This window comes from Anthonomus grandis, chromosome 2, assembly GCF_022605725.1.
Source record: "Anthonomus grandis grandis chromosome 2, icAntGran1.3, whole genome shotgun sequence".
Classification (NCBI taxonomy): Eukaryota; Metazoa; Arthropoda; class Insecta; order Coleoptera; family Curculionidae; genus Anthonomus; species Anthonomus grandis.
The window spans coordinates 8848061-8874927 of record NC_065547.1 but is presented as its reverse complement, the minus strand read 5'-3'; the positions used below and the strand labels follow the sequence as shown (position 1 = coordinate 8874927).

At 34.7% G+C, this 26867-nt stretch overlaps 1 protein-coding gene across 6 annotated transcripts in view; it reads right to left on the bottom strand.

The window, feature by feature from the left end:
* LOC126750701 (ubiquitin carboxyl-terminal hydrolase puf) overlaps positions 1–26867 on the bottom strand; it is a 146370-nt gene that overhangs the window by 27396 nt on the left and 92107 nt on the right. For all 6 annotated transcript variants that reach the window (XM_050460397.1, XM_050460392.1, XM_050460393.1 and 3 more), the window contains 13 exons: positions 23869–24037; positions 23538–23806; positions 23099–23314; positions 22839–23042; positions 22628–22781; positions 11393–11624; positions 11149–11334; positions 10959–11085; positions 6463–6650; positions 6277–6406; positions 6062–6223; positions 5825–6004; positions 5595–5741 (listed from right to left, as the gene is read on the bottom strand). In XM_050460397.1, the coding sequence (XP_050316354.1) occupies positions 5595–5741; positions 5825–6004; positions 6062–6223; positions 6277–6406; positions 6463–6650; positions 10959–11085; positions 11149–11334; positions 11393–11624; positions 22628–22781; positions 22839–23042; positions 23099–23314; positions 23538–23806; positions 23869–24037 (2364 nt within the window). The remainder of the gene's footprint in view (positions 1–5594; positions 5742–5824; positions 6005–6061; positions 6224–6276; positions 6407–6462; positions 6651–10958; positions 11086–11148; positions 11335–11392; positions 11625–22627; positions 22782–22838; positions 23043–23098; positions 23315–23537; positions 23807–23868; positions 24038–26867) is intronic.

Below are 26867 nucleotides of genomic sequence, written 5' to 3'. Positions count from 1 at the left end.
AAATACTACCCTAAGGAACGCTTTGCTCAACCGGAAGTGATAAAGAAAGGCTATTATTAAGTTTGACTTGCTGTGTTCTACCTGAAAGATACGAGAAAATTAGATTACATGAATTGTCGGAAACACCAAAAAAATTAAGAATAGAAACTAAAATTTTATGATTGATAAGATCAAATGCCTTCATATAGTCCAGCAGTACAAGAATAGAAGCTTTGCTTTGATCTAAGGATCTTAGTATGTCGGCCGTCACTACGGCCATTGCTGTGGCGCATGAAAAGCCTGATCGGAAGCCAGATTGTTTTGCAGGTAATATCGCAAAATTTTGAAGGTGACTACGTATTTGAGACTCCAAAATTCAAAAACTTTTCCAAAACTTTTGAGAATGTGAGTAATATACTAATTGACCGAAAATCTTTAAATTCTACAGAAGATGAGTTTTTCGGAATTGGTACAACAAATGCGTGTTTCCATTCTGTGGGAAAAAAGGAATTTAAGATGCTACAATTAATAATATGTGTGATATAGGGTATTATTTTAGGGCAAAACAATAAAATAATATCGATGTTCAGTTGGTCTGAGCCAACAGACTTAGTTTTAAGTTTTAGAATAATGGAAATTACATCATACTCTGTAATAGTAGCAAAAGTAAATCGATCTGTTATACCCTCTCTTATATTGTTACCAAGGAAGAAGGTCCAAATCTCGAGTAAAGTTCTGCAAATAAATATTTTTTATATTGCGAATATTTTTTTTTGTGGAATTCCTTTAGGTTTTTTAAAAGCAAACTTGCAATATATTAAATTATGATCAGAACCAGTAAAATCAATTACTCTAGTTTCAAAGATAGAGAAATTAACAAAAAGTAAATCGATCAATGTAGCACTATTATTACTTATTCGAGTTGGTTCATTAATTTTTTGCTTTAAGTTAAACAAATCAAATGTAGAAATTAAGTTAAAGGTAATATTCTGGCATTGGTCAAGGATATTTATATTATTTATTTATAATGGATTTTTTTTTTATTCATTAAACGGGAAATCCCCATTACAAAAAAAATAAATTATAACATACAGTTATGTCAATAATTAATAATCCTTACTTAAACTATTAAGAGTTAAAGTACTTAACTAAAAAAAAAGACTCTAAAGTAAATAAACAAAAAAAAATATCTTTGTGTTAACTAATAGATTAGGAACATAAATTCTCACTTGGTTTACCCATCAAACAACATATTAATTAAAAATATTAATTGAACAATACTAAGTATTCAAAATTTTCATTAAACTACCCTCAAAAGACCCATATAAATTGCTAAAAACATCTAGCCTCTCCTCCCGATCCAAAAAATCTAGAGATCTCTCAAAAAAAGAGTTTTTACCATAATTGGTTCTATGGAACCCAATATGAAATAAATTATTTTGTCTAAGTGTTCTCTGAGGAATAGAAAATTTAACTTGGGAAAGTAAATCCGGACAGGATGTAATACCATTCAACAACTTATAGATAAAACAGATGTCAAACATTGTTCTTCTTTTATCCAAAGACAAAACTTTAACATAATTCAATATTTGGGAATAATCATGATTAGCAATAAGATCTAAATTAAACATGTAGTTATAATATCTTAAAAATTTGTTTTGCACACTCTCCAGTAATGACTTATAGACATTATACTGGGGAGTCCAGATAATTGAGCCATACTCAAGATGTGATCGTACCAATCCCACATATACAGATTTGACAGCTTGCAATGATAACCCCTTACAATTTCTAAGCGTAAAACCCAACATTCTATTAGCTTTTACTACTATTTGGTCTATATGATTGCAGAAGTTTAATTTCGTGTCAAACAGTATTCCTAAATCCTTAGCAACATCCTTTAATTGAAGTTTCTGGCCGTTAATTGTGTAAAATGATGGTATCCTACTTTTTTTCCTATGAAATGAAATTTGGAAGCATTTATTAATATTCAAATCTAACAAATTATTTTGGCACTACAGAGAAAGGCTATCAAGATCTTTCTGTAAGAGGCTGATATCAAGTTCATTCATAATAACCAAGAAAAGTTTGAGGTCATCAGCAAACATTAAAAATTCACAATACTCCAAGACATCCCTAAGGACATTAACAAACAAACTAAATAGTAAAGGAGAGCAGTGTCCGCCTTGTGGCACTCCAGAACAAACTTCAATCACCTTAGATATAAAATTACCAAGTTTAATCACTTGCTTTCTATCACTAAGAAAGCTAAGCAACCATTTTAGCAATCTATCAGAAAAACCTATATTTCTCAATTTTCCAATTAATAACAAATGATTTACTTTGTCAAACGACTTGGAGAAGTCTGTATATACAGCATCAATTTAATACCCATGCTGTTCCTCAACAATAATTTCTCTACATTGCCAATTTAAATGGGCAAACATAAGGCTGTCAAAAATTTGGGATGGATGACACTATGATTTAAAAAAAGGAGAAATATAACCTTCTTTCCATATGTCTGGAAATGTTCCAGAAATAAGAGATAAGTTAAAAAGTTTACATAGTGGCTGTGATAGTGAATATCGACAGTTTTTTAAAAGAATATTGGGGATTCCATCTGGACCAATCATTAACTTATTAGGCAAAGCCCCCAGCTTATCAAACACCTCAGCCAGACTTATGCCAGGACAGTCAATATTAATTTGGCTAAAAGACTTTTCAGGTGGGGTTGTGTTTGCATTTGAATAGACTGCATAAAAGTGAGTAGCGAATAAATCAACAATCTGCTGACCATCAGTTGCAACACTATTATCTAAAAACATTTTCCTTGGTACAATGTTAGATGCTCTTTTCTTATTAACGAACTTACAAAAATTTTTCGGATTACTAGTCAGGTTCTCATTCAAAGTAGCAAGATAATTTCTGTAGCACTCTTGACTTAACCTTTTACACTGAGCTCTCAGAACGGTAAATTCATGATAATCTCTTTCATCATGGGATAGTTGGTATTTTTTATGCTTACTTTTTTTGAGAAATACCAATCTTCTTAATTCGGTAGAAAAATATGGAGGAAAGCTAGATGTCTTATATTTTTTTGAGGCACAAAACGTTGTATACCAAAATTTAAAATGTTATAGAACTCTGACACCATAATGTTAATATCGCTATCATTAAAAATAGTATCCCAATTTATAGAAAAAAAATAATCATTTAAACCCTGATATGATAGTTCCCATTTTTAAAATCAAATAAAATTCCTCAACTTTAAGTGAATCCAACATTACATTGTTGTCTACTCTAAAATTACAGGTATAAGAAATATGATGAATTGAGTCACAAAAAAGTGGATCTGGAGACTTAAAACATTTCATGGCGCTATCGCTGGTAAACAGAAGATCCAGGAACACATCCCTGCTATTTGGTATATCAATCATTTGGTACATATTAAAAAAACCATATATTTGTGCTAGAAACACGGCTGGTGAATTTGTTGGACAGTCTACTTGGACCCCATTATGAGCATTTGACCAATGTACCCTTGGCAAATTGAAGTCACCTATCATGTAAAACTTAATGCTAGGATACATAGAACAGATTTCTTCAATTGTGATGCAGTGATTACTATAGATATCATCAGAGGACCCTGGGGAAATATATACACCGCCAACTACAAAACTTGATCCTGAACATTTACATAACAAAAACAGCTGTTCAAAGTGAGATTCTGTCTTTTTAATGATTAAAGCTTGTATGTGATTTTTTACCAGTATTAGCACTCCACCACCTCTACTCTTTGATGTAATCTGCACATTTCTATCAGCACGAAATATACTGTAATTACAGCAACTAAGTTCTTCCGAAAAAATGCCCTCATTCAACCAACTCTCCGTAATAACAATAATATCATAACTTGAACAATCCAACATTAAGTTCAACTCAGCAATTTTGGCACGAAGCCCTCCCACATTCTGGTAATACATTTGTAATGGGGTATTGGCTAGTTTTTTCTCGTGTTACGTGTGTTATCTCTCAGGCTGTCTTTCCTTACAACCTTGGGACATCCATTAATGTACCTAATGATGTAACTATCATTTTCTTCGGCATTCCTCTCTTGCAGCTCAGTTTTTACCTTCCTAAACTGGTCTCTGCATCATCGTCTGGTCTAGATTAATATTGTACTTAGTCCCCGACAATTTTTTCTTAACTTTTAATACCTCTTTAACAAAAGCCTGTTCAGTACAGACCACTTTTAATGGCCTGCATGAGCCTGGCTTTTTAGTGCCAATTCTAGGAACTTTTTCAACTTTATCGAGTCCTTGATCTACCTTCATCAGCTTAAAAGACATCTTGTAACGCTTTCTTGTCATCTTCGATTCTATCAGTTAAATCGGTTCGATTAGACTCATTTGCACCATAAATTAATAAATTTTACACTTCTGATTTTTTACTGATTCCAGCTCCCTTTTTATAACCTCAATTTCTTTCTTTAGCTCTCCCACTTGTCTTAAAAGGGCTGGGGCGCTTTCAAATGCTTCTCTGCATGGTTTACAGAAATACATCATAGTTCGTTTCTGAATGACAATAGCCCTTAGCTCTGATGCATTTAACCCAGTGCACCCTTCCGTGTTGTGCATAACTATGTGGCAGCTGTCACAAACCACTATTTTAGATCCGTCTGGTATGGATTTATTGCAAGTGTTGCATAAATTGACCATGTTTTCGCCTTCCTAACCACACTTTCACAAAACTCCAAAAATACTTATAGATCCTGTACACTAGTACTTGTGCTGATGCAGGATACAAAATACTACTGATTACATACTTTTTTAGTTAAAGTTTGATTAAAAAACTCCCAAAAATAATGGGGCAAAATTTTTGTAAACACAAGGTTCAGACATAACTTCCAACCTCCAAACATTTTACATTTGGAGGTTGGAGGTTATGTCTGATTTTACACAATAATTTTTTAAACTAATGTATCTTTTCATCTGTTAAAGTTAGGTATAGCATATGTTACGTGAAGTTGTATTAAAAGTTTGCGTAGAATCGGAAAATGCATAAAAAATATGCCAATTCATTTAAGAAAACTTTGGTTTCTACTAATGTTGTAGTGTTGCCTGTATATGAAAAGTTATGTTCCTAATTTAGATCTGAAAGAGATCTATATTTTTTATTTGGTAGACTTTTTGATAAAAGGTGCGTTTACGAATTATATTATTATTAAGGCGGACCGGAACTTTTTTAACACACGGTATATGAGGTTCCATTTAGGAAAAAAAATTCTGTCACACTTTTTGCGGTGCCTTGTATATTTACATTTGATGTCAAAATATTGCATCAAAAAAAAAAAATCGGCGTGTCCGAGGATTTTTTCAAAAACAAAAATACCCTCCTTTCCCCCTTTGTTAATGAATTTAGCCGTTATGAAAACACAACCCAGTATATCTACATATTTCGTGCCTTTAATACATACATTCGTGTATTCGGAACTCTGCAAAAGATCAAATAAATTATGAAAACGTTTCCTAACATATAGAAATCCCTTTTTATTTGCCTTCCCAACTTTTTGCTATTAAATAAAATATGCCTTTTAGTAGGTGAATATGATTTACCTCTGAATGTCTGGTGATTGCTTGGGAAATCATGCAAATGATGCCTTGAGCCAGCTGATTGTTGGTTTTACAGAGAGAGTGGATTAAGTTTCTCGTTTGCTGCAGGTTGATGTTGTCTTTGATTTGTTGGTATAAAAATGGAAAGCCCTGGAATAGATTTAAGGACTAGATTTATAACTCGTTTTGATTTTGAAGCTGAATAATTCTTTATGAATTTTTAATAATCTTACCTTTCCTCCTGCCACAGCATTATAATCCTTATCACTCAATTGCAATTTCATACTAGAATCTCTACTTTTCTCCACGAGCGAGGCAATAAGAGTGATCATTTTATCCAAACTGGCCGGCTTATATTTTTCTACTGGCATCGGTACCATTTCGTCGTCTTCCTCGCCCTCACTAACATCCACCTATTAAAGAACATTAATCAGTAAGAACCACTGATGGAACATTTTTAATTTGCATACAAAATCGTTCGCCTTTTGTCCCAAATAGAAATGAACCATAGAATTAATCGCGCCGACGCCCAAAAGGAACTTGGACTCCTCCTCGCCCATTTTGCTAAATTCGTATAAAAAGTTGAAATACTCCGTTAAGTGTTTCAGGTGGGCTTTGGCGCCATGCTCCATCTAAAAACAGTCTAAGTATAATTAAATGTTTAATGTTGTAGAGGGCGTTTTACCAAGGATAAAAGGGTTTTTATAAACTTAGTAACACAGGATGAGTTGCCTATTTTAGTAACATCGATGTTTTGCGGATCCTCCGCCTCGTATCCGTCATCGATTTTTAAGTACAAACTAGAGTGAGACTGCCTGAGAAAATAAACAATGACGACATAAATTAATCCCTTCCAACGTATAAAACATACTTGAGCCTCTGTATCACATGAATGCACAGCCTCTGGAACATCTGGCGTACCATCTGGTTCGGGCATTTCAGTAAAACTTGTACCGGCCACCAGACGTCTTTGGCCATGTGCTCTAGGAACCACACGCATGCCTCTTGGCACGCGTTAAACTGTTTCGTTACCAGCTCCACCCATTGGACCATCGTCGGCTGAAAATGATTATGATTTTCAAGCAATACCTCAATAGTTTTTGTGACTTTTAATTGTAGCTGTACTTAAACAGTAGTTGTTGGATACGAGCCAGATAATATTAAACACTCTTTTAGACAAAACGGCAATGTTTCCTCGGGACTATAAACGCAGGCATAGCATAATTAATTTATCCAGTACTGAGGATAATAAATGAAATGAGTTTATTAACAACAATGGAAAAATATTACAACATTTTTTTATTCAATTTACCTGCACATAAACAATAATCACGGAAGTAGTAGTATACTACTTGTACGTGATAACTTATGACAACGAAGCCTATACATAATAATAATAATAATAAAGGTGGATAAAAATAAAGAATAATAATAACAATTGTTTTTTGGTCTTGGGGCGTAGCTACAGGTAGTTTAAATTTTAACGAGTTTAGTATTTAATGTCTCTTTTCGGGATGTGGGTCATGTCTGTATGTATTGTTTAGTTTTTTTTTTTATAATAAATTACTTTCTGAGATCTGCAATTCTTTAGTTTAGTCGCGCTATGCAATATTTATCAATTATTAAATCTTTCTCTGTACATCTGCTGTATTCAATTTCTAACGCAGATTTTAAAGTTTTTAATATTTAATTTATCTCTAATATTTTGGGAAGCAATAATTTTTGCACCTCGTGGTACTAATGCATTCTGAGCTCGAATTGCATAGGAATGAACTACATTTTCAACAGAGATAGCTCCGTTATTCCGGTTCATTAGCAATTTCTGCATATACAGTGCTTTTATTATAAAATGGATCACCCTTAATACCTTCTTAAAAATATAAAAAAAAAAACATGTCAATTTAAATTTACAGGCACTGTCTATTCAAAAAATTAAATGTCTGAGAATAATGAATATTTTATCGACCTCAAACTTCTGTATTTCAAATGGCTACCCTTAGTATGATACATCATTTTAAAGGGCATCATACAATTTGCTATCTAACTAAACCAAAAAAAAACAAAATCGTTTGATGTATAGGCGAATAGTAAGCAAAAATGAGTGGTAATAAAATACATTTTATCAACTTCTTTTTAAAGTTGCACGAAATACAGCGACTTGGCAGCCGAGAAACCAAGTCAGCGAGTGTGGAGTGGCAAACAGCCAAACCTAGGCGATCACGCCGATTTGTTGTGGGACAGAATGATGATGCTAATAGTCAGATTCTTGCAGTGCCAAAGTTTGTGTCTCTTCATATATTATAACCAGATTGGCTCCAAGTACAAAGCCAGAAGAACTGCAGTCCTTTCTACAACCAAATTTTGCAGGAGTCAAATGTGAAGAGCACATATCAAAACACCCAGAAATTTTATACATCGATGAAGGTGACATTCAAACAAGACGACTTCAAGAATGCATGGAGGAGAGAGGTTTGGCCGAGTGGGGCTATAGTATCCAAGTTTTTTATGAAGAGAAGGATGCGACCAACCAAGGAAGATCCTTAAATGAAACGTCAACACCAACGAAAATAACAACTTCATTGCGGGTCTATTATCAGAATGTTCGAGGACTCAGAACAAGGGTTAGTGAACTTTACACCAGTATTTTGACAGAGGAATATGATCTGATCATCCTGACTGAGACCTGGCTGACGGATGGTATTCATAATGCAGAGCTCTTTGATAACAGGTACCATGTACTCAGAAATGACCGAAATGATGGCAGAAGAGGAGGTGGAGTTCTTGTGGCTGCGAAGAAGAATTTGAGCATGCAAAATGTAAGCATGGATATTCTTAATAGCTCTAATCTCGAGTGCTTACTGGTAAACATTAAAAGTAGAAAGAAATTATTTTATTTATGTGCTGTTTATATCCCACCTAATGTAAATGTAGATAAAGTCCAGTGCAACGATATATTAGAATGGTCACCCGTCAAAACACCAGCATTTTACTTCTCAAACAATGTAAATAGAAGGTGGATGACATTGTTTGGCAGGTGGAATGCTGGTGTTTTGACGGGTGACCATTCTAATATATCGTTGCACTGGACTTTATATATGTCCAATTTTTTAATCAATTTGAGTGTATTTTAGATAAGAATGTAGATGTAATAATTTTAGATGATTTCAATTTACCACGTTATTCAACGGAAGGCTATGAAAAAAGTAAGTTTTTAAATAATTTTTTAAACTTTTACAATCTTAATCAACACAACTCTGTTTATAACTAAATGCAAAGACAACTAGATCTTGTACTGTCAAATATGAACATTTTAGACTTAAAACATTGCGATAGTCCAATTATAGAGGAGGATTCATACCATCCCTCCATTAGTATGACTCTGCCTATATCACAACAAAAGAAAATTCTCCTCACAGTGAGCATATCTATGATTATTTATTTAAGGGAATTATTCAAGGGGTGATTTGTATAAGTTGTATAATTTATTGAAGGATGTTGACTGGTCAGATCTTGAAGTAACTAAAGATGTAAACATATGTATTGATCTATTTTACAAAAAGGTATATGAATGCTTGGATCAAGCAATACCGAAAAAACAGTAAGGAGCGACATTTGCAAAAGTAGTAGCTATCCAATTTATTTTTCTACAGAATTAAAAAGAAACATAAAGTTAAAAAGTAAACTCCACGGACAAATAAAAAAGGGGATGCTAGTTTGGAGGTTAAAAAGCAGTTTAAAACCCTGAGGGCCACAATCAAATATCAAACTACACAAGAAATGCAATTGTATCATGAGACAGTCGAAAACAATGTTTTTATTGACCCAAATACCTTCTGGGACCTTATAAGATCTAAACGTTTAAAACCTAATATTCCGACAGAGGTTTCATTTCAGGGTCATTCTGTTAGTGGTGCTCTAGATATTGCTAACACATTTGCTGCATATTTTGAGTCAGTTTTTCAACAGTCTGAGGAGCCTAAATTTGAAGAATGTTCCGGCAGTTTTATGTTTTCCTTTACATCTGACGACGACATTAAAGCAGGTATCAAAAAATTAAAGCCAAAAAAGGCCACTGGTAATGATCACATACCTTCCTATATTTATAAGGGATGTTCTGATATTTTGTGTGCTCCACTAAAAACAATTTTTAATCTGTGTCTAATGACGAATACATTTCCTGAAATGCTGAAGTATGCAACAGTAACTCCAATATTTAAATCGGGAGATGCATGTTTGGTTAACAATTATCGACCAATTAGTGTTCTCAATTCTCTTGCAAAAATTTTTGAAAACATTCTATACCAAGATATCTTGAACACCTTTATAAATAAATTTGCTCTACAGCAGCACGGTTTCTTGCCGGGAGTCTCGACTGTCTGACAGAGGCAACAGCTAAGGCTATTGACAATAAGGAGCAGTTAGATGTGATCATGACGGACTGTGAAAAAGCTTTTGATAAGGTTGATCACGGTCTGCTGATCACTAAACTGGGTAAATTCGGTTTTTCTCTGTCCGCGTGTAAATTTATAGCTTCCTATCTAAAGAAAAGAATTCAACGGGTTAAGACGGGTAGATAATTATCTGTGCAGTACATGGCAGTGTCTGGAGTGCCACAGGGCAGTAACCTTTGTCGATTACTGTTTGCGATTTTTATTAATGACTTGCCAGATTCTGTAGAATATTCTGACTGCGTCATGTTTGCAGATGACTTTAAGTTATTTAAACTTATATCATCTATTAAAGATTGTGATGAGTTGCAGAGTGATTTAGACTCAGTGTCTGAGTGGTTTAAGGTCAATAGAATGTCATTAAATGTTGGTAAATGTCATGTCTTAAGTTTTACACGAAAAGTGGAATGTACCAAGTTTAATTACATGATTAATAATTTGTCACTAAGCAGGAAAAGTGAATGTAGGGACCTTGGTGTGTACATGCAGTCAAACTTTAAATTTAACCAGCACTATGATATTGTCAATAAAGCATAAAAAGTTCTTGGATTTGTAATTAGAAACACTACAAACTTTAAACAAATAAAATCAATCATAATGTTATACAATACATTGGTTAGACCCCGTTTAGAATATGCCTCTGTTATTTGGTCACCACAGTCATTGGTGCATATTAATATGATTGAAAAAGTGCAAACGAGGTTTTTAGGGTATCTATACTTAAGAACTCATAATACCTGTCCCTGTATGATTTTTTATGAAAGTATGCTCACTGAATTTAGTATGGTTAGATTAAGTATTAGACGAAGTTTAAATGATGTACTATTTATATATAATATTGTCAACAAAAAGTATCAGAAATGTTCCTTAATTAACAACATAACTTTTGTGGTAGCTGCATGTGAGGATAGTCACTTACCTTTTCTTTGGCATGTATAAAAGTTTCTATAAAGAACGAGGTGGAGAGCTGAGCGGCTTTTTCCGTTATATTCGGTTCTATTGACAGGATCGTTTGAGGAATGTAGCCGCAAATTTGCCACATAAAACTAAGAAAAAAAAATCACATTAAGGAAATTTTGAATGACACTTTGAATGCCAAGAATACTTACTTAAAATAAGTGTGTTCAAATATATTCTTATCCTGTATAAAGTGCATATTATCCTGCCAAATCCAATCTTCTAACTCCTTACTGAGTTCAAAAGTAGCCGTCGGTACAGGAGAATTACTACGAGCTTCTATACTGTCCAAATTTGTGGAGGAACTCTCCGTGCTATCCGGAGAAGTCAGTGGACACCTAAAAACCCTAAACGCATCAAAAATCCCCGTTGAATTTACAGTTATAAGTAAATTACCGTTCATAAAACAGCATGTAAGCACTATTAGTTTTCTCGAAACTGAAATCCATAAACTTATCGGTGACGCTATCGTAAGTTTTACTGGTCATTTCTCCGCCGAAACATTCGGCGGCGATTTGGTTTGGATCGAACGGTTTTACTTCGGCGTCATTGAACAGGAACCATTTGTCACGGGAACCTGCGGTACGGTCCTTGATGAAGCTGTAATAGTGACCGCCGTCGGCCGTACCTATCCAACATCAAATTTATTAACGTTCAAAAATAGTTCTTACAAATTAACGATATTACACATTTTCAGTGGAGATACTTGGAGGGAGACTCGACGGAGTGTAATAAGTGGGTTCAGGGTAATTCAAAATTGGCCCTGTATGCACAAATTACCATTAAATCTCACTACAATCAATTATATAGCCTTTCATTGATTAAAACTAATAGACCTCCACTCTCAACTATAATAGTAGATAGTGACTAGATTAATGAAGTTTCACAAACCAAATATCTTGGGATAGTAATTAATAAATACCTAAAAATGGGGGTCCCACTTTAAGTTTTGATCAATTCCTTTCCCGACTGATTATGTAACAAATAGATTAAAGTTTTACAAACAAATTAATCACAATACAAAAATGCGTATTAAATATTATTTATGAAAAATCAAAAACATATCCGAATGAACTACTGTTTGAGGAGACTCCGGTGCTTGATTTTAAGTCATTGTATATTATAGTTATCTTAGAATTTATGCATAAACACTCAAACCTTTACTTAATAAAAGATTATAAATATGAAACCACGACTGCATGTACTAAAAAACTACCTTCTTAAAATCACTATATTACGTTAGCTTAAAGTTGTAAAATTATTTGCCAGTTAATATCAAAAATATAAAAAACAAAAAAAAGTTTAAAATTTCAGTTGGCAAATTCTCCAAAGACAATTCAGATACTTTTAAAGAATGCTGGTTATAGTCGGATAAAAAAATATATAGAACTGCAGGTACAATATTATCTATTTCTATGCTATATAATATGTTATATAAGAAATATTCTACGTTAAAGCTAAACGAATTTAACAATTTATGAATTTTAAACTAATTAATAAGTATTAAGTGTATTGTAATTATACGCTGTAACTGCATATTTCTAAATTTATTTATTTATTACATTATACGGCAGAGCCAGTTTACGAAAATCATAATAGATAATACAAAATATTAGATAATATAATAAAGCAAATACAAAAAAAAAATATATACCAAGATAAAACCTCAGAAAAAATAATCATCAACAAGGCTAAAAACTCTAGGAACGTAGGGTAAAGTCTAAGTTTAATAATTTTTGATTTGACTATTGTTATTAAAGAAACGCAAAGTCCTAGTCAGTGGAGAAAACAACCCATAGTTGGCCGAATGAAAGGGTAAACGAAACAAAACGTAGGAGAGTTGATCCTTGTTTAACAGGAAGTCATCGGTGGATACTCCGGCAATACACCTAAGAATTTGTTTTTTGCTAATAAACACTCGACGTGCATGCGACGTACAGCCCCAGAGCTGAATACCGTACAAAATTCGTGAGGGCATAATAGCGTGGTATAGACAAATTAGTTGATTAATTTCCATTACCACCCACAGGCCACATAGTCGGCCTTTTCCTAATGGCATAACATAAGCTACCGAGCTTCATCGACAACTCAGCACAATGAGATTCCCAAGAAAGTGAATCATCCAATGTTAAGTCAAGAAACTTAACTGATTTTTGGCGTTTCAAACAATCGTTATCGTTGGTTACACATAAATTAATATCACTATTTATTTGACTATAACATGTATGAAAAACCATGCAATTAGTCTTTTTATTGTTCAAGTAAAGTTGATTTAAAATAAACCAATTGCTAAGTTCCTCTAAGGCTTTTCCAGCAGATACACCAATTGTTTCCATGTTCCGTCTTCGGACCAGCGCAGATGCATCATCAGCATACATTGTGATGATACTATGTGTTATTGCCAGAGGCAAGGAATTAATAAATAAAAGAAACAACACCGGGACCAATACGGAACCTTGTGGGACCCCAATGTCCACTTTAAGGTTTTCAGACCGCATACTAGATCCGGAGCTATCCCTCACTGCTACATATTGTAAGCGATCTGCCAAAAATGATGCAAACCAGCTCAACACTACTCCCCTCACACCATAGGATTCCATTCTATCCAAGAGTAAAGTGTGATCTACGCAGTGAAACGCCCTGCTGAGATCAACATCCCAACAGGGCGCTCACCCGCCTCAAGAGCCTCGATTACCCCCGACAAAAATGCCAAAACAGCAGACGTCGTGGACCTACCAAACACAAAGCCATGCTGGCCTGTCGAAATAATTTGATTTTCTTTCAAATAAGACATAAGCCGATCAAGCATTGCATATTCAAAAATTTTAGAAAAACAAGAGGTTAAGGCTATGGGTCTGTAATTGTCAGGCATAACTCGATCCCCCTTTTTAAATACCGGTTAACGGTATTAACTTCAGCTCTATAAGCAAGGAAACTTAAGAATCTTCTCTGTACAGCCTCAGGGCGTTCAATATGAGAATCATAATAAGGGGACCAAATTACAGACGCATACTCAAGCAACGAACGTAGCAAAGAGTAATAAAGTAATTTGAAACAGCAAGGTGAAAGATATACAATATTTCTAGTGATAAAACCAAGACTATACATATTCGTGTTAATAATATCCAAAATGTGCGGCAAAAAAGTTAGCTTAGTATCAAAAAGAACACATAAATCTACTGTATCAATATTTAACTGTATCAACTGACCTGAGTTCGTTATTGTTGATTGTGTATTGATAATTCATAATTTTATTGGTGCCACCCATATATTTAACCATAGGTCAACATAAAATGCAATATAAAAGGGTGGACAAGAAAGGAGTGCTGGGCTAGCCTATCTCGCGGAGAGTGGTCGTGCAAGTTCTTTAAAACAAAGGAAGTAAATAAAATAAAGTGCAGGGGCGCCAGTGACCAAATTACCCTTAAAACACCCCTATAGAATTTAAGTAAAGGGCCACACAATACTTACTATAAAAACTACTGCATAAAATAAAGACCCAAGTATCTACGAATTCTAAGTCTTGTAAAAACTCTGCCTCTGGAAATTACGGTCAAATAAAAGCTTTAAAATTTATTTTCAAATGACAGGTAAATTTAATTCAAATTTAGGTTGTTAATTATATAATTTTAATTGGGGGAATAACCGTAAGGTTATGAAAATATCAACATTACTAAAAAACGAGCTATTATACCATGATATTACTTAATAAAGCTTATAAAAAAAATACAACGAAGATAAACCCACCTTATTGTGATCACAATTTGGTTTACACTTCTGCCGATATAAAAAAATAAAAAACTGTATTATCACACCTTTTGTGTCGATAAGTAATATTTTAAGCACTACTTTTGAATAAAATAAATACTTGCAAAAATTACACTTTGGACACGGTAAGTAAAAATAGGTAAGTTTTCAATTTAGCCTTAATTTAAATTACAAAAAAATATATATTATTCAATTTGTTTTCAGCATTCAGGCTGTACCAAATTTACAAAAAAACGACTTATGTGGGAGCCTGGGACACCACAACAGACTCAAGGAATCGAGGACACCATCAAACAACTGGATATATCTGGAGCTTCATCATATCAAACTAACTTTCATCCAATCTGGAAACTGGAGACCAACGAGGAAGAATAGAACTGCTTTGGGTCTTTCTTTTCAACCTATCCTTTCATTACACTTTCCGAATTCAGCAATGGGAAAGCAACAGAATTAATAAAATTGTTCTAGCTTTCGAGTCCTCCAATATAAATTGATTTATTTAAGCGAAAGATTTTCTATGCTACTATAAGACCAAAACCATTTATCCTGAGCAAAGTCAGCAAATGAATTTCAAAATAACTCCTACAGAGATATAATTCATTTAATTTGCTAATTTTGTAGCTATTAATCCACAAAGGAACGCAAAAATTTCTAAAGCGTAATTGCACAGAAGTGGATCTTGGCAGAAAAATGACCGATGCTCGGCGGTTTACGTGAGCGAAAAACCCAAAAAAAAAAATGTACCCTAAAAAACGAAGAACGCGTACAAAGAATGCCAGACTAGGATTCTTTTCAAACGAATACAATTTATACAGGATGGCTGTGAATTAAATGGTAATATACAGTTCGATAATTTTTAATTGTTTGATTAAACAGTTAAGAAACTTTGTTTTTAAAGAATTAGATTAATATATAAAATGGTTTAAACAAAAATCAACCGTTACATTAGAACGACCAAACGAAATACATACACACTTCTTTACATTCAGTTCCAGACTACTGCTATCACACTAGTCAGCAACACTATTTAAATCCAATTGAAGTAGCTCAGCATCAAGATATTACTCAATTTTTATACAGTTTAAAATCATCAACGAAAGCAAGATGCTTTGAATAAACAATTACATCACGCAATCTCTTATGAACAAGTTAAAAAAGACCAGTCCACGCCTAATGATACTTCAATATCAGTCAAAAAACTGTGACAAAATTTGACCAAAGCACATAACCCCAAACTTCCTAACCAGATGATCATGACCAACCCTATCAAAGGCCTTTGAGAAGTTTGTATACACACTATCGACCTGTACAGACCCCTCAAAAGCACCAATCAAATCATACTGTTAAGTGAACAAGTTAGTCACCGTAGATCTACCCTGACAAAAACCATGCTCATGATCACTAAGCAGTCGCCTATAGTGCCATGGAAATCGCACAGAAAACAACCTGTCAAACAAGCCTAGGAACTACAGACCGAATACACACACTTCTATAATTATAAATATCAGTTCTACCGCCATTTTTAAAAAATTGGCATTAAAAAGCTTACTTTGCAATAATCAGGAAATTTTTCTGATGTCAAGCAAAGATTGAAAAGTTAATTCAGAGGGCTTACTCAGAGTACACACACACAGTTTTGAAGAAAAACATATGGGATACTATTAGAGCCAAAAGAATGTTTATTAGGAAGTTGTAAAATGTCATCAAATATGTGCAACAAAGAAAAAGAAATGCGATATAAATCCAGGCTAAAATCAAAGTTATAGTTAGGAGCCATGCTGATAGGTTGCCTGTATGTAGTTTCAAAATACCTAGCAAATAAGTTTACAATATCTTGACCATTACCAGCAACCTCCGCTTCCATATGCATGCTATATAAGGGTATGAATCAGACCAACGCAATCTATTGATGTGTTTCCAAAATGAAGAAGGACCATGGGAAATTTCAGTATTTAATCTTTCAATATATGATCAAGACATTCATCACGAAGAGTTTTACATTTATTCCTCAAATGTGAAAAATAAACATAATCCATGGGATCCTTATTATTTTTGAATTTTGTGTGAGCAATCTTTTTTTGAATACCAAGATTCTGTAATTTTCTACTAAACTAAGTGATGATTTAAAATGTTTAATTGGAACAAACATCTCAATAGCAAAATACAGAGCATTGAAAAAAATATCAGTGCATTTATTAATATCCCTTTCCAGTAACCCAGTAGTCCAGTAACCCAATTCATGCTAGCAAGGTAACTATTAATGGCAACAAAATCACTGTTTACAAAATCATAACAATAAACATCATACTTAAGATTTAAATTATAATTAATATGAATACTTATTTCATAAGCAGGATGGTGGTTTGATACCGGTGATGAAATTAATAAAGAGCTTTTGACTTTTTATTTTTGTCAGATATAGAATAGACTGTAATTTATATTAAGTTTTGTTTGTATATAGTTTATGACCTATAGTTTTTAGCTCTTGTCTTCAGAAAATGGTGTAATTACTTTTATATACTTGAACGTGTATTAAAATTAAATCTTTTTATTTAAATAGGGTATCCCGTATATTATTAAATAAATAAAAATAAATATGTATTTTTTATAATCAACCTTACAAACATAAACATTAAGATTTTGGATTTTAAGTTAATTTTTTGTTAAATAAAGGGTGCGGCAGTCAAACTTGCATTTTTGAAATAACTGTGTATAAAAACACAGTTACTTTTTAAAATTTTTATTGATACCATGTTAACTTACATTAAAAAGCATTTAAGAAACATTAATTATTTAAAAAATAACTATACTAAGATGTCTTCCATTTCGATTAATGCATTCTTGAAGGCGATCTCTAAAATTGTTCATAACATCACGGAGCATCTGCTGAGGGATTCTTTCGATTTCCTCACGGATTCTCGCCTTCAGTTCTTCAAGAGTACGGAGCCGGGGTTCTTCGAAAACTTTGCTTTTTAGGTAGTCCCACAAGAAAAAATCATAAGCAGTAAGGTCAGGTGAACGGGGGGGTCAAGGAATGAATCCGTTCCGGGATATTACTCCGTTTGGGAAAACTTCGTTAAGGATATTCATGCTCACACGGGCCGCGTGGCTTGTGGCGCTCCATCTTGTTGAAATAACGTTTCATCATTCAGTCCATGTTCGCGAAGACGAGGAATATAGAATGTTCGTAACATTTCCGAGTAGCGCTCCGCATTCACGGTAACAACTTGTCCCCTTTTATTTTCAAAAAAGAATGGGCCTATGATTCCTGTTGAGGACTTGGCCGAATGGACAGGTTTTTTATGGATTTCTTGAGGGTTTTCATCGCTCCAATGTCTAAAATTTTGCTTATTACCGAAAATAATTATGTGAAGTTCCTCGTTTTCTTCCATCGTTTCTAAAAGCGTTTCACAAAAGTGCCGTCGAAGAGCGAAATCATATGTATTTAGAGCCTGAACCACTTGAATTTTGTAGGGGTGATAGTGTAAATCTAACTTTAAGATCCTTGAGAGACTCCTGTCTGATATTCTAAGCCCAGTATTGTGTTTACGCGCTGATGTCCGAGAATTTCTTGTTATAGCGATTCTTGCACGTTCAATATTCGCAGGAGTGCCACCTCTTCTGTTTCTCGTTTCACCGATGTTTTCAAAGTTTTTTACCCATAACTTTATTGAATTAACAGAAGACACGGGCCGGTTACGATTAATTTGAAAATGAACACGGAAGTGACTGTATAATTACCGCTTTGATAAAATGCCTTTACAGTGAAGGAGCGCTCTTGCTTAGACCACTGTTCCATTGCAACTGAAATGCTTTTAACGGGGGAACACAACGGTAACGTTGATAACTCGCCCCACTCACTTTTTTGGTTCACGCGCTTATTTTAAAATTGCAGATAAGAAAATCTCATCCATTTTTCACAAAGAGACCGACGTATACAACAGACGAAAAACAATGAAAAACACAAAGTCACGGTCTCACAACATTTACTTAAAGCTACACGTGTTTCGCTCTATTCAGAGCATCATCAGGCCTAAAACAATAATAATTAGTATTGAAAAAAAAAGAGGACATTAAAAAGACTAAAACCTTAAAAAGCCACTAACGTTGGCAAAACAGTAAATAAACATACATTTAAGGTTAGGATGACTATACAGTTATTTAGAAGCAAAAAATAAAAAATAAAAAAATTGCAAAATAATATCACACCTATTGGGAATCGAACCCGTGACAACAAGCTTACAAGCCAGAGACTATAACCTATGGGCTACCGGAACACCGAGAAGAAGTTCAAAACATTTGTTGTTAAGCCAAGGCATTTTAACACAATATTAAACTTATTTCAGTTGGAAGAGATTATGTAAATATAAAATTGATTAAATAAGATTATTAAAAATAAGGTTGGGTTTAAAATTAAATACGTCGTTAACACAGACAAGAACAGGACTCTTCTTGGCTTTAGTAATTTCCATCCTCTCCAGAAGGTCAAGCTTTTTCCCTTTAGGGCACTCATGAAGTATTTCAGCTCCGACCTCTGAAGAAAAGTGATGTGTGGAAGCTAACAGGTGATTCGCAAACGCTGACTTTGTATCACGGACGTCTGTATTTTTAAATTTCTCAAACAACGCTACATGTTCTTTAACGCGTGTAGAAATTTTTCTTCCAGATTGGCCAATATATACAGCGTCACAATCCCCACATTTCAAAGAGTAAACTCCTGATTTCGAAAAGACATTTGCCTTGTTTATCACGCTCACTAACTGTTTTTTTAAATTATTCGCGGTTTTGAAAGCGATTTTGATATTAGAGGTCTTAAAAAATTTAGCTAAATTTAATGAAATTGAGCCGAAAAAGGACAAAGATCTAAAGGACTTTTTGTCGTCTTTCTCATGAAGAAGATTGTAAGTCAACCTGTATTTATTTAAGAACTTAAAGTATAATTTGTTAATTAAGTAAAGTGGGAATTCATTATTAAAAGCAATATGTTTTATAATATTAAGCTCTTTAGCAAACGCTTCCTTTGACAGGGCGATGTTAAAAAGTCTGTAAAAGAAAGAATTGAAGGAGGCAAATTTGTATGGATAGGGAGAAATAGACGCGTATTGAATGACATTATCAGTAGTTGTGGGTTTACGATATATTTCAAATATTAGTTTATTATTGAGTCTTTCTATAAGGAGGTCTAGGAATGGCAGTTTACCATTTTGTTCTTCCTCAATGGTAAAAGAAATCTTTGGGTGCAAAGAATTCACAAAACGAAGAAAATTTGTCAAATCTTCTTTCTGGCCATTCCAGACAATGAAAATATCGTCAACGTACCTCTTATATTCAATGAGAAACTCCCCAAACCTACCCTTAACAATCCTTTCTTCTAGGTTGCTCATAAAAATTTCACTTAACAGTGGGGAAAGGCATGAACCCATAGCCAATCCAGAGACTTGTTTGAAAATTTTATTATTGAATTGAAAGAAATTTTGATTCACAACAAGGCTAAGGAAGTCCAAGAGGTTATCAACTATAACTCGACTAAGGGAAGATTTTAATAATAGAGTTCTTACCAGATCTATACATTCTGTAGGGGGAATGCTAGGAAAAAGATTTTTTACATCCAAAGAAATAAGTATAGATCCGTCAGGTATGTAAAGATTTTTCAGACTATTTGACAAATCCACTGAATTTTTAGTTGAAACAACTAAAAATCCAAATTTTTAGTTAAACACTCCTAAACTTAGTCACCTCCCTCAAAACAGTGTTTAACCAAGCTGATAAATGGTAGCAGGGGGAATTGATAAAAGAAACCACTGGTCTTATGGGAACATTGTTTTTGTGAATTTTTGGAAGACCGTAGAGAATTGGAGTTCTGGGATTCATAGGATACAGCTTTTCTTTCTTAGTGTTAAAGAACTCAAGAGTTAAACTGCACTTGTCCAGCATTTGCTTAACTTTAGTAAAATACGAGTTGGTGGGGTCTCTATTGACTGTAACAAAGTCCTCTGAATCCAAGAAATTCAACACTTTCTGAATGTAATCATTCCTCTTTAGAATAACCAAACAATTACCCTTGTCTGCTTTTGATAATATTAAATCGTTACTTTTGATTTTATTTTTTAAAGAAGTTAAATGTTTTTTGTTAAAATTAGTATCATTAAGATTATCTGAGCCAAAACTAGAACTTAAGAAATGTATTATTTTAGCACGTAAAATGTTCTTATTTTTTATATCAGTCGTTTGCAAAACACTCTCCGCCTCCACAGCCAAAGTTTCCCGTGTATGCACTGTTTTGAGGGAGGTGACTAAGTTTAGGAGTGTTTATTCAACTAAAAATTCAGTGGATTTGTCAAATAGTCTGAAAAATCTTTACATACCTGACGGATCTATACTTATTTCTTTGGATGTAAAAAATCTTTTTCCCAGCATTCCCCCTACAGAATGTATAGATCTGGTAAGAACTCTATTATTAAAATCTTTCCTTAGTCGAGTTATAGTTGATAACCTCTTGGACTTGCTTAGCCTTGTTGTGAATCAAAATTTCTTTCAATTCAATAATAAAATTTTCAAACAAGTCTCTGGATTGGCTATGGGTTCATGCCTTTCCCCACTGTTAAGTGAAATTTTTATGAGCAACCTAGAAGAAAGGATTGTTAAGGGTAGGTTTGGGGAGTTTCTCATTGAATATAAGAGGTACGTTAACGATATTTTCATTGTCTGGAATGGCCAGAAAGAAGATTTGACAAATTTTCTTCGCTTTTTGTGAATTCTTTGCACCCAAAGATTTCTTTTACCATTGAGGAAGAACAAAATGGTAAACTGCCATTCTTAGACCTCCTTATAGAAAGACTCAATAATAAACTAATATTTGAAATATATCGTAAACCCACAACTACTGATAATATCATTCAATACGCGTCTATTTCTCCCTATCCATACAAATTTGCCTCCTTCAATTCTTTCTTTTACAGACTTTTTAACATCGCCCTGTCAAAGGAAGCGTTTGCTAAAGAGCTTAATATTATAAAACATATTGCTTTTAATAATGGATTCCCACTTTACTTAATTAACAAATTATACTTTAAGTTCTTAAATAAATACAGGTTGACTTACAATCTTCTTCATGAGAAAGACGACAAAAAGTCCTTTAGATCTTTGTCCTTTTTCGGCTCAATTTCATTAAATTTAGCTAAATTTTTTAAGACCTCTAATATCAAAATGGCTTTCAAAACCGCGAATAATTTAAAAAAAACAGTTAGTGAGCGTGATAGACAAGGCAAATGTCTTTTCGAAATCAGGAGTTTACTCTTTAAAATGTGGGGATTGTGACGCTGTATATATTGGCCAATCTGGAAGAAAAATTTCTACATGCGTTAAAGAACATGTAGCGTTGTTTGAGAAATTTAAAAATACAGACGTCTGTGATACAAAGTCAGCGTTTGCGAATCACCTGTTAGCTTCCACACATCACTTTTCTCCAGAGGTCGAAGCTGAAATACTTCATGAATGCCCTAAAGGGAAAAAGCTTGACCTTCTGTCTAAACCTTCTCCTAAATGTATGTTTATTTACTGTGTTGCAAACGTTAGTGGCTTTTTAAGGTTTTAGTCTTTTTAATGTCCTCTTTTTTTCTTTCAATACTAATTATTATTGTTTTAGGCCTGATGATTCTCTGAATAGAGCGAAACACGTGTAGCTTTAAGTAAATGTTGTGAGACCGTGACTTTGTGTTTTTCATTGTTTTTCGTCTGTTAAAATTGCAGGTTTGACTGCCGCACCCTGTACAAAGGTACTTTTTCACCAGACTACATCAACGTATTGAAAAAATCCATTTATTTTCATCCTAGTCCAATAGCTTGAAATTAAAAACTAATTACCTGTATGAACGGTTACTCCAATAAGATCATATTCGTACTGCTCGCTCTCCGGGTCATTTTTTATTTTGTCTTCCTGATAATGCTGCGGCATCAACGTTTTCTCCACGTAACCGGCCATGTTCAACCTGAGCGGGAAAGAAAAGTGGGTATTCACCTGTAAGATTTAAACAAAATTATAATCAAGAACAGACTTAATAAATAAATGACTCGCCTTCTCTTTTAACATCGTTAACATATTAAAAGTGTACCTCATGGTATTAAAACACAAAATACGTGGCAACTGTTTAAAACACGCCCTCTTTTCCGCCCTAACTTTCTTCCCGCATTGTGAACACGTGTACATATTGTCACCTTCCAAGGTATCTTTCACGGTGACTTCGTCCAGGGATTCGTAAAGATTTCGCATGTCCGCCACCTAAAGTAACCAATGATTAATATAGTTTTTATTCTCGATTGTTCGGTCATATTTACTTGGCATCTGACGGTATAAAACTCTTCCAAAGTGCGACTCACGTGACCGCAATCCAAGGAGACCACGTTATTGCTTATCACACCGCAAAATAGTTTTTTTATTACTTCCTTAAGCGGCGGGGTCATTTCTTCCAGTTTACTGACCAAATCAATAAAGAACTCCGCCATATCTTTCTGTTCCGCTGTGTTTAAGGGTTGATGGTCCATAGTATATACCTTATAAGAAAGAGATATTTTAAATATGGAGAAACTGTGATATACTAATATTTATTAGTAAATAAGAAGTATGTCTTTTGAAGAGGAGGTTCGCGAATGGTATTTAAATAAATTTTTAATTTTACCAAGGGCACTATAAGAATGTTCTGACAGAGATTTGAAGAGAAAGACATACTGGTTGAACAAGTGCAACAGAACCATGATAGGTGACATTTATTATTACCTTACAAAAGCTCCTGGGATTATAAGCTTTTCGTTCGCTTTCCAACAAATAAGCGAACATCCGCTGAAGTTCCTTTAAGGTGGTCTCGTGTTTGGAATCTTGGGTGCTGGCCGCCAAAATAGAGGCGCGAGCCTGCGGCATCATGTATAAATGCTGCATACAAGAGGCCATATAGCAGGTAGCCCCCAAATTAGTGAGCCCCACGTAGCCGCATTCGGAGCGGCCGTCCTCGTGGGGCCAATAGTCCCATGGATATGGGGAGTTTGGACCTAAAACGATGATTAGTTTTAGTTGGTAACGAGTCATAATTGTCAATTTTTTGTATGTTAACCTGGCTGGTGTTGCTTTAGGAGTTTTTCGTGTAGAATTGCGTAATTTTCGGGCGAGCCTTTTACTAGTTCGACGAGGAGATCGAACGCGGCGGTACGAGATCTTGGCGATTTGCATTTTGGTACGTGGCGCAGTTTCGGGTTCGGTAGGGCGAATAAAAAGTTGAATACCTTAAAAAGTATTAATTTTTATTATATTTGAATTGGTGATTATTGAAATGAACTAACCCTAAAATTCTAAGAATTTCACTTTTACACGTGAACTTTGGTTGCAGGGGCGTACCCAAGTAGGGGCAGGAAAGAGGGCCAGCTGCCCATTTTTTAGGGACAACACGCGAAAAAAGAAAAAAAGGTCGGGGAACTAGCAGTGGAAGCGGAAGCGATGAAAATGACAACCATGATAAAACTACTCATGTAATGCCAAGATCATTGCACGCTAACTTTGAACAAGCGACACATTCTCTAGCAGAACCTGTAAATATATTTGTTAACGACTATTCTTCTCCATCGACGTCCCAACATTCTTCAATCCTGAAATTATAGTGGACGATGGCTATCATGAAAATGATCTGGGACGTTATGTTGGGTTGGCTACCCAGCTATCGACGGAAAAGGGACGGAGGGAGTTGTTACAAAATCCTTGGATCCCGCCCAGAAACTACGATTTTGAAATTGATGCAAGCCATTTGAAAAGAAAATGTAATCATGCTTGATTGGATCAATATGCACCATGGCTAGTATATTCCAAGCGACTAAAAGGTGCTCTTTATAAGCATTGTGTTTTGTTCACCCGTCAGCACTGTGAGAGGAATTTTGGGATCATTTATGATCGATCAGGCCATATGTAAAGTTCAAAAATATGCATGAAGACTGCCGAAAGCATGCAACCACTAACCTTCACCTAACAGCGACAAATGCTGCAAAAAATTTTCTTGAAAATGTTCCCATAGACATCCAACTGGAAAGTAGATACCAAAAAGCAATCGATGAAAACAGACAAATATTGTCATCAATTATTTCTTGTATAGTATTTTGCGGTACACATGATATGCCCCTTAGGGATAGGGACTAACAGATGAGGGTGTTTTATTAGATTTATTGAAGTTAAGAATCAATTCAGGGGACGACAAATTAAAGTCACCTGGAAAAGTGCAGTCGCAATGCAGTTTACACATCGCCAAAAATACAAAACGAATTGATAAATTTATGTGGCGAAGTTATTAAGGAGAATATAATAAGTGAGGTTCAGAAGACCATGACTTACGTAGTCTTAGCTGATGGAACAGCAGACTTAGCTGGGAAAGAACAGCTGTCAATAGGTGTGCGATTCTACGACGAAAGCAAAAGGAAAATCATAGAAGAATTTGTAGGGTTCGTTGAACTAAAAGCACAAAATCCTTCAGCAATTGCCGAGGCAATTGACAATTTCTTGATTAGTTCTAATCTCGCAACCGAAGATTGCGTAAGGTTTGGATTCGATGGCTGTTCTGGAATGGCAAGGAAAGAGGGTGGCGTACAAGCCATTTTGAGAAAAAAAATATCCTCGTGTTTTATATTTTCATTGTTCAAGTCACAAACTCAACCTTGTTGTAAATGATGCGAACGCAGTGCCAGAAATTAGAAGTACTGTCGCCACTGTAAAGGATGTTTTTCAGAGAATCGACTAAACGTCGAAAATATTTTCCAAATCTATCACGATTGTGTGGGACGAGATGGTCCGAAAAATATAAATCAATTAGAAAGTTTTCTCAAAATTTCCCAGAGCTTCTGAAATCTCTAGAAACGTTATCCGTAGAGGGAAATTATGCCACCAGAAAATCTGCATCAGTTGCATTCAGTCGTTACAAAACCGGCGTTTATTATTGCTCTACAAACAGCAGTTTTAGAGCCAGTAGTTAGCGCACTGCAAGCTAAATCCATCGACATAATCTCGGAGGGGGAACACATCAAAAATATCAAGGACATTCTCAGAAACGACCGCGAGTTTCCTGATAGAATAAGTAGTGAAATGCTTCAAAAAGCGCGAGCTGTTGCAATGTATTTGAACATAGAAATTTCGGTTCCACGTCTTGCTCACACGCAAACACTTAGAAGTGATCCGCCATCAGACAATGATAACGAATATTGGCGGCGTCCCTGATAATACCATACATTGATTCACTCATTTCATCATGGAATAGTCGATTCTCCCAAAAACATACTTCGGCGTTTGCTTTAAGTAAGCTAAATCCCTTGTATATGACCAAGACCAAAACCAGCATTACAGACTTACACAAGAACGCAGATTACCTGGATATCACCGGAGAACTGAACCTTTGGCAAAATTTGTTACAGGATTAATTACGCTTTAGACGGGATCTGGAGAATCCTAACTTTTATTCATTTGGTTAAAATATTTAAAAATGACTTTGTTCTAAATTTTTCTTTCGAAACTTTATAAGTACGAGACTGCTGACTGAGACACTCACCATAATTACAATTGCCTTCGACTCTTAATGGAATTCGCCAATATTTTTCATTGAACCACTATTAATATTATCACCATTTTAATTCTTTGTTATTGTTTACAATATGCTGTGCATGGAGAAGATTTCACGGCAATTGAATTGGTCAACCGGTTTACTAAAGCGGACGCCAGTGGCGCCGCGTGTCGAATTATTACGATTTGTCCCGTATTTGTACTTTCTACCAGGCACTCTATGGTTTGCTTATTAGTGATCTACGTATGGGCCCATAGCGGCTAAACCCATAAAGTAACGAGCGAAGTTCCTCAATCTCCGGTCTTGCGCTCAGACGTCTTTTGGACTACTATTTAAGCAGTTCCGCGACGCATCTGGGGGTCTTTCCAGCTCCTGCGTCTGTCAAAGGTGAACCGTGCTGTCCCATTCTCATTTCTTCAGCATTCATAGAGCACGTCAGTCAGTCAAGCACATTTTGAAATACACAGCGTGGAACACCAAACTCACTCAACAACAACTAGTGAAGACCGAAAAGCAAGAAC